At 58.0% G+C, this 9258-nt stretch overlaps 1 protein-coding gene across 1 annotated transcript; it reads right to left on the bottom strand.

Moving 5' to 3' along the window:
- Window positions 1–3214: 3214 nt before the first annotated feature.
- On the bottom strand, window positions 3215–4637 carry GPRIN2 (G protein regulated inducer of neurite outgrowth 2). The gene has a single exon (XM_044236597.1). The coding sequence runs from the start codon at window positions 4592–4594 to the stop codon at window positions 3215–3217; it is 1380 nt and encodes a 459-aa protein (XP_044092532.1). The 5' UTR covers window positions 4595–4637.
- Window positions 4638–9258: the final 4621 nt, after the last annotated feature.

Here is a 9258-nt window from a genome sequence, read left to right as displayed (position 1 = left end):
ACACTGGCGTGGGGGTGAGACCCAACTCAGTGCCACCTGCTTCATGTGGGTTATTCCATTTGATCCGAGGGGCCAGCCTAAGAAGGAGCCATGACTGTCATCATGTCATCATGAGGAAGCTGAAGACAGCAAGGTCAGTAATTTGCCCAAGGTCTCCCGGCTGTGGATGAGACCCAGGAGTCAAACTCAGACTGTAGACCACTAAGATGTAGTACCACCCACCCCACTCCCCCGCAACACTTCCAGATTCAAAGTGTCAGGATCTTCACTGGGAAGTTCCCCTTGCCTCGCCAACCCCCCACCGTGAAATAAGAATGCAGCACTTCTGGGGACAGAGACCCAATCCAGAGGATACTGGCAGTGATGTCCCCATGTAACAGCACCATTCTCCGCTCCTCCACCATCTGCACCCCCCCATACACAACGTGAGCTTGGGTTGGGCGGGGAGACTACACTCTGGCAGCAGTGGCTTCTCCCTTGAGGTGGGTCAGTGATTGCCTGGGAGGGTAATAGCAGCCTGGGGCTTGGCAAGAGATGTGTGCCCTGTGTCCTGGCCACGCCCAGAGGTGATAAGCTCCAGGAAACCAGTCTTCAGCTGTTTGGGGGCCATTACAGGAAGGGGAGAACAATGGACAGAAGGGAGGAGTCCCTGGAGAAGAAGGAGGGGGATTCCTGCCTGGAGGAGGAGCTCAGGATCTAGGGGGGATGCTCCAAGAACAAAACCTACCAGAGAAAAACCAGACCAGCCAGGACTGTGGACCCTTGCCTGGCAAAGCTCTGACCTCCAAAACTTTATTTCAAATTCAGAACAAAACAAATGTACAAATAATGAAATTCACCACCTCCCACAACAGGGCCTGAAGGGGACCCAGAGATTCTGGTCACAAATCTGGAATCTGAGGGGAGATCTGCAAACTAAGCAGGTGGACATGTCTTGAGTCCCTAAACCACAACCGGTCATGCCTGGCCAGGGAGGGGCCACAGCAATGGGATGGGGATGAGGGGTTCATTCTCCAGGGCAAACTCAGGGATTCTGCTGTAGTCACTAGGTAAACCCACTGGCCAGGGCTATGCAGTCTGAGCCATGGGGCCATGGCCAGGGTGGCAAGCCTACCCAGGAGGGTATGACGGGGTCCCCAGCCATGCACAGTCCCGAGGCCAGACACACCTGGATTCCAACACCACCCTGCAAACATTTATCTCAGTTATGAGCTAGAAGGTTTGGCTGGCCCTTCCCACTCAGGGCCCAGCCCAGCCCGACACTCCAGGTGCAGACTAAAAGCGGCACGGGTTGGCCAGGTTGGCCCCCATCAGCCCAACAGAGAATGAACTCATTCCAATTTGCATATAAGAGAAAGTCTCTTAAGGGTTTCACTGATCCAAGCCAAATATCCTGACATGTGACCCTTCACCTGCCTCCTCTCGTCCCAGGTGGTGGCCTCACCTCCTTTTGCTCAAACTGGAAACCTCAGACTCCTGGAACTCCTCCTCCTTCCTGAAGCCACTGCAGAATGGGTGTGTGGTGTGTGTGTGTGTGGTGCATACCCAAACCCCAGCTCCCCTTCCGCCTCCCCTTGGCAGCCCCCCCCCTTGGCTCGTACACCCACATCTCCTGGGCCCTGCCTCCCACCTCTTCCTGTCCTCACCATGGGGCACCCTTGCCAGCCTCCCAACCCAACAAACACTCCGACAGAGGCTACATTACCATGGCTCACCACAGCATGAGCAGGACGGGCACCTCCAGGTCTCTGACCAGACTGTCCCAGCTGCCTGGTGTGCCCTTCCCCACAGTCCATCTGTCCAGCCCCACTGTGTCCTCAACACCCTGCTCAGCATCTGGGCCCTGATTCCACCCCAGGGCAGGGGACCCTGAGCAGCCCCCTAACCTCTTAAGAGTATGTTGGTGGACTGTCCCAGGAGCTTAAGGTCTTCGATGCTAAGCCCAAGATGACAACACAAGCCTGTCCCCAAACTCCACAGTGCCTGAGAGATCTTCAGGCAATGAAGTCAGTCTGTACCAAGCCTGTGTCCTGGGCTCCCTCACTCCATATCCCCGGCTCCCCACTGCCTGGCCCAGGTCAACTCACATGGGCACGGCTGAGAGAACAGGCCCATCATGGGCCTCCCTGCTCCCCAGGGCCTCATAGCTCTGGCCATTTCCCACCAGGCGGAAGACCCCACTCCAGGCCCCTTCCCTTTTCCCACCCATTTCTCCCTTCTCTCCTTCCAAGGACCGCACCAGCTGGAAATAAATCATTAAGCCACAGGGATGAGGTGACAAGGGTGCAATTTCAGGCCCTGCCAAGATATCTGGGGACAAAGAGCCACCTGTTCTCCCCTTCCTGAGACTGGTTTCTGCCACGATGACCAACAAGGGGGCTGACTCTTAGTAGCACCCCTGGCCCTTCTGTAACGCTCAGCACCCTGGTCCTGATGTGCCACCTCCCCCACACTGTCAGCTCAGCAAGTGTGCAGACAGCCTGTCTCATTCCCCAAGAAACCCACAGAGCCCCGCACAGAATAGTGACTCAATAAATTCTTCTGGTTCGTGACTGCACTGCACTGACCAGCCATGTGCTGCAGGAAAAAGACTGCAGCCTTCAGCCAGCCTTGGCTTTGAACCTTAGCCCACCCCCTCCAGTCAGGTACAGCCTTGACAGGTGTCCATGGTTTCACCCAGATAATGGGGCAAAGAGGCGGGCGCTCCCCAGGGTAAGGGGACAAGCACAGTGGGGGGGCACACAGGCTGTCTTCAACATCCGTGCCCTGCCCTAAAGACCCAGTCAGTCCTGTCACTTGGGCCCCCAACTTTCATGTCAGGAAGGTGTTATAGCTCAGCACTATAGCTCAGCTCTAAAATATAGCCACCAAAAGCCCTCAGAGAACTCGCAGCAGACTTCTGAGGAGAGACTACACAGAATGTCAAGTATTTTTACAGAAGAATCGGAATCTCCTCCTGCACGGTGCTGAAAGTCTGTTCCAAGGTTCAAAGCCTCGACGTGCAGAGATGTGGCTCATGGGGATCAAGCCCTTAAAAACCAGCCCAGCTGTGAGAAACAGTGGTCCCCCGGGCTGTGGTCCTGCGCCCTGCGGTCAACCAACAGCAGAGACACGTCCACAGCCGCCGGTAGGACCGAGAAGCATGGCACCCCCTGTGGCCCGGGCCCTGAGGCTGAGTCTAAGGGCCCAGGAGAGCTCCAAGGGCCATGGCCCCTCACTCGGGAGCTCCACCAGAGCAGCCGCAGCAGCTGGGGCGCCGCAGGGACTGCATGACGGCTCGCAGCGGCCCCCGCCGGCCCTCTGCTGACAGGCTGTCTTCGCTGGTGGGCACCCGCTGCAGCTGCTCAAACTGCATCTCCAGATGCTTCTGGATGGCCACGCCCAGCACCTCAGGGTCCACTGCAGCTCCGTACACCTCCCAGGTCATGCCCTCAGCATCCCATCGCACATCCCGCACGGGGGAGGGTGCCTCCTCCAGGTCGGCCCCCACGGTTACCTCCGGGAATGTGTGCAGGGCCGCAGGGCCTTCCAGGGGCGGACTGGTGGCCACAGCCTTGCAGACAGCCATGGGCGCTGCCTGCACACCAGCATCCTGGGCTGACAGAGAGGATGCCAACACAGGGGCCAAGTCACTGGCTGAGGTCATGGTCCACACATCCTTGGTCCTGGCACCAGGCTCGGTGGCTGACCCGGTGGGACCCCAAGGGTGGTGGGCACAACAGCGGGAATGCCCAGGGAGCACCCCAGGCAACCTACACTGGAAGTTCACCCCATGCTGTGCCTGTAGCCCAGACTCACTCACAGAGGCCACTAGCTTGGGGAAGGCCAGGATCCCTGGGGCTGGCAGGGCGTGGCAGCAGCCACTGGTCCCCACCTCCCTCATCCCGCACAGTAGAGTTGCTGCAGACAGGGCGTGGCAGGAGGCGGTTGCCGGCTGCCCAGTGGCTTCGGGTCCGACCTGGGGGCTGCTGCTGGGGGGCGCTGTCCCTCCCAGGTCTGGTGGTGTTACCCTCACCTGACTCTCTCCCAGTGTCCAGGCTGAGTTCGAAGACCCTTCCTCTGGAGCCAGGTCCCTTTCTAGGCCGGCAGGGGCCTGGCCTCCCTGGCCAGAAGTACGGCTGGGCTGCAGCCGAGCCCTGTGGACAGGCAAGCTGCCAAGGGCCGAGCAGCTGAGGCTGGCCTTCTGGGTAGCACCGCGACCCCGGGTCTGGGTGCTACGGACCAGGTCCGAGTGGCTCCTCTGCATGGCAGTGGCGCCAGGGGCCCGCAGGCGACACAGATCACCACCGCCCACGGTAGACACATTGCCCACAGTGCTGCTCCGCCAGTGGCCCACAGCACGGGGCCGGGGCTGGGGGCTGGATGCCTGTGCCTGCTCCTCGCTCTCAGTGTGCTGCTCCTCCTCCTCTGGACTCTGCGGACTGCTGCTGGCCTCGCCCGGCTGGGCCTGCCATACGGTGCTGCTGGCACTCTTGCGGAGCTCTGGTCTCTGCCCCTGGCCTTCACCCAGCAGGCTGGACGAGCTCCGGGACAGGGGCTGCGGGCGGGGGCTCCAGGATGGCCGGGCACCTGGCTCGGGGCGGCTGGTGCTCATGGTGGCCTGCAGGAGAGAGAAGGAGGGAATGGAGCTGAATTGTGTGCAGTACCTCAGCTGGACACCGCCGTGGGCTTGCGCGGAGCTAGGCACGCTGGGAGGACAGCTGCAGCCCCAGCTGCCTGATGGCCCAGAGCCATGGGGACACCAGACACTTAAAATCAAGATCAGCACACATTACACTGGAAGATGTCCCTGCAAATCTCTGATAACAGTACCAAGCGATTAGAACCAGCCCTACCTAGCACAAGGTCCCAGAGACCACCCACACCAGCTGCTGAGTCTTTACCGCTGCCTTACCTGGCAAGACGGCAATCCAGGGGAGAGGCCGCAGTCTGCTGGGACCCTGGGGTGGGGACTGCAGCACTGGGGGCGGGGGCTTTGGGACAACAGCTCTTAGTCAACCAGCCCAGGAGCATTGCAGTATTTTAATAACCAGTAAAGCTTGAATGGCAAATACTAGCCTGGTTCCTCCTAAAACTGTCCGTATCCATCTTGCTCTGGAGTGGGGCCTCCCTGGGACAGAGCTGGGGCTCCAAGGAGGGCTGTGAGATGAAAAACAATGAACAGAGGGCTCATGAAGGACCTTGGGTTCGCCCCCGCCCCCGCCCCCTCCCCCACGCTCTCGGGCCTAGCCTGGTTGAGCTGTCCTGTCTCTGGGACTCAGTCTTGGCAGCTGTGAAGGGGAAACAGGTTTCCTGACTCCCAGCTCAGGCTCCAGGGGGAGGGAGAGGCCCCACGAGCCAGCCCTTTACATGTTCACTTGTTCCACAGCCGTCTCCAAGCACCCACCGCCTGCCAGGCTCTGGAGTTGGGAGACAAGGAACCAGCTTGGATCCGGCCGCACCTCCAGGAATGGGACCTAACGTCACCAGGTAGACAGGCCCTCCATAAAATTTAAATTCCCTCTTGCCACGTGTGCCCGCACTCTCCTCGCCTCCCTCCCCGCCTGCCATTCCTGTCCCTTCCTCCCTCTGGATGTGCTCACAGCCGAAGCCTAGAGCCTGGCCCCTTCAGCATCAGCACCTCCTCCTGGAGAAGCGTGCCCAGGCTGGGCTGGCTCCATCTCTGGCTGAGTACTGGCTGGCCTAGATGGAGCAACCTGAGCAACCGTGGGCCTCCCACCAGCCCGTGCCCCTCAGTCTACCCAGCACCCACAACGGACCCGACACTGGCTGGCACTCGGCCCGGCTGGATGTGCCTGCCTCAGAGAACAAGAGAGTGAAGCCACAGGGGAGAGGGCTGAGTGCCGAATATGGGGTCCGAGAGAGCATTTCCAGGAGAGCTCACTTCGCATGATGGATCAGAAAAGGCCTCCCGGGAGCCCAGCTGTGTAAGTGGGGCCCAGAGAGAAGGAGAAGGGGCCGGGGAAGAGCACAAGGCAGGAGGTACACGACGGGAGGGGAGGAGGCTGGGCAGGGCCCCAGAGGAGGTAAGGGGGAGAGGTCAGGGCATGTAGGCCGGCCTGGCCCCAGCCAAAGCTGTCAGTGAGGACCCTCCCCCCAGGACTCCCTGCCAGGCAGGACCAGCTGGAGAAACAGGGCAGGGGAAGAGAGGCAATCCCAGTCCTGCCCTTCCACCCCTGGCCTGAGAAGAACTACCAAGACACCAACCGCCTTGGCCAGGTGAGCAAGGCCACCAGAAAGAGAACGTGGGAAGGGCTCTCAGGAACTCAGTTTCTGTATAATTACCAACTTCTTCTGCCCCAACACTCAGGAGACGGCTGCCGGCTCTTCCACAATGAGGATGCTTCTGGAACTGCAGTCCCCTGAGAGCTCAAGGCTTGCTTTGGAGTCCAGTTCAGCCCAGCTTTGTGATGGTGGGAAAGATTCTACTCTGCACTGCCCTATAGATGGGCACCAGCCACATGTGGCTCCTAAGCCCTTGACCTGTGGCCTGTGTGACTGACAAACTGTCTTTCTGATTTCATGTCCCAGTAAGCCATTTAAAGTGTAAATGGCCACCTGTGCTTAATGACTCCCCTCTGGGACCCAAAGGCTCTAGCTCCAGCCTGCACAGGTGTGTCCCCACCTGGCTGCTCCTCACGGCCGAAGCCACACTGGTCCCAGGCATCAAGAAAAGGATAAGCAGCCAAGGGAGGACAAGAACCCAGGCCCTGCCCTCCAGGAGCTCCAAGATGGATGTACATACAGAGAAGGGCGACAAAGCCAGTAACAGTCACAGTTATGAGGACGTTAAAGGACAGCTCACAGGGCTATCAAACCACCACCACCCCCCCCGACGCCCATGCCAGGCACAAATCTCGCCCTGTCTGCACACTGGCTCACTTCACTGTAATTGTCACAGCAGCCTCGTAAGGTACACCATCCACCCCATTCTGCAGATGAGGAGGCCAGAGCTCAGAGAGGTGTCCCAACTTGCCGGTAGGCACACAGCTGGCGAGCAGCTAAGCCAGGAATCAAATCCAGGAGTGTCTGAGTCCTGGAGACTAACAATCCCCCACCACCGCCATCTCCCGACTTTGCGGTTGCCCTAACTTGGCTGAAAGACCAGCACCCAACACAGCCTCTGAAACCCACCGACCTGAAACCCTCCTGGGAAGCAGGGCCAGAGAGAGCAAGGTCAGGCCCTGGCCCCACTCTGAGGAAACAAGGGGGCTGAGGTTGCGGATACACTCAGACTCCTCTGGGAGCTACTCAGAAGCCACCAGTGACAAGGTTCCCACTGTGCCCCCCTCACCAGATGGCTGCCTCACCAGGATGAGGCATCACCCAGAGAAAGCAGTGACCACAGAGACCCTGGGCGAGTGGCTATCTGTCGCTTCCCTTCTTCACCTCACCTCCACGAGTGGCAGCTGACAAAATAGAGGCCAGGAGCAGTTGAGAAATTTCAGATAGCCCACAGCTGAACCCCAATGGGGTATTTCTCCCACAGCCTGGTCTTCTTAGCCTTGAAGGAGGGAAATGCTGTGAGGGAAGTCACCCAGATTATCCCAGTGAAAGGAGGTTTCCCACACCCTCATCGTCAAGAAGAGGGGCCTCCCAGGGAGCAAGAGGACCTGACCAAATGAGCTTTGGAGCCATGGGTGAGCAAGCGAGGCAAGGGGTCTGCTTCTAAGCCTGATTCCTCCCCTTCCTGTGCACCTGCCCCAGGTAGACACCTACGCTCCCTGAGCCCCAGTTTGCCCAGTCTGCAAAACAGAAGTAAATGCAGCTGCAAGGTTGCTGTGAAGTCTAACATGATGGCGCACAGACGGAATAGCGGCTGCTAGTAATAATCTCTTCTTTCCTCCTCCCATCAGGAGCAACCTGTGCTCAAGGTATCACAGGGACTAGGACTGGGGGCAAAGGGACCTTTTCGAGACACCTGTAGGTGAGCTTACTCTCGCTTCCCAGTCCTTCCTGTCCTCATCTCATCCTAGGACCTAGTCACCACCAGGGTCCCCAGTGTCTCCATCACTGCACTAAGCTTCCCAGTCTATTTTAAAACTTAAGCTGGGAGGATACGCACCCATGCTTGTACATACACGTATGTGGGTGCACACCCAAGTCTGGAGTCTGGCCTGAATGGCATGCACACTTGCCTTAAAAACCATGGAGAAGGCTCTGGTTTCACCCCCAAACAGATCCTAGAAAGATGTTTTAGCACAAAATAAATGACAGGCACACCGAGCTATCCAAGACCTCTAGTGTTCTTTGGATGACACCTTACTGTCCTCTCTCCTGCCCCGTTTGATGCCAAAGTTGCAAGATGGCCATGTCTTGTGGCCTATATAGGATCTCCTACTGCCTCAGTTCTGCTGCTCAGTAAACGGAAGAACAACTGGCCTCACGCGGCAATCAGCCAGCATTATTTTGAGTAAAGCCTCCCAGTCCTGGAGAACCTCCCAAACTGGCCCAATCAAAAAAAAAAAAAAAAACCAACAACAAAAACCCGAAGCAAAACAATAAACAAAACTGCTAGGTTGACTTGGTCAGAGATTCTAGCTCCTGCCATACCACCCAGCAGAGAGCTCAGGCCTTTGGCAGTGCGGCCGGGGCGGGGCGCACCAAAGCCACTGCAAGCAGGCCTGGTTCAGACCACCCTGAGTCATCCACATACATCTCCTCTTGTCAAGAGATAAGCAGTTGGATGATGACTTCTGCTTCCAGCAAAACCAAAACAGGAAAAGCAAACCCATGTGGTCAGTCAGCAGGGGAAACTGCTCCAATGTTAAAATATGGACCTTACCCCTCAGGGACCTGGTAGGGATACACAGAATGGGAACCCCTGGTTGGATAGTGGGGGTGTAGCAATGGTGGTCTGATCCATCCCAGCAGCAAAAGAGGGCCTGACAGGACCACTAAAGGCCAAAGTTGGGCAAAGCAGCAAGGAGCATTCCTGAGCTACCGAGAGGTCTTGTTTGAAGGGGACAAAATCTGCCCATCACAGGATGAGGGGGCCTTAAGTACAAAATGCTCAGGTCACATGCTGTGCCAGTAAAGGGTTCGAAGTTAACTGTGGGCAAAAGCCCAAAGGACCCAGCACTGCTCACCAGAGAGGCCCAGGCCCCCAAACGCCCCAGAGCTTCCTCCCCTGAGGACAATATGCCCATACGTCCCAGGAGGCACCTGGGGTGGAGGAGGTAAACCTAAAGGCCCAGGTGCCCCAAACCAGAGGTAGCCAGGGTAGCTAGTGTATCCCTCCCTGCATGCTCCCGGGCA

The sequence above is a fragment of the Neovison vison genome, chromosome 2, assembly GCF_020171115.1.
Source record: "Neovison vison isolate M4711 chromosome 2, ASM_NN_V1, whole genome shotgun sequence".
Classification (NCBI taxonomy): domain Eukaryota; kingdom Metazoa; phylum Chordata; class Mammalia; order Carnivora; family Mustelidae; genus Neogale; species Neogale vison.
Note: the sequence above shows the minus strand (reverse complement) of the source record. Positions and strands in the feature narration are given on the sequence as shown.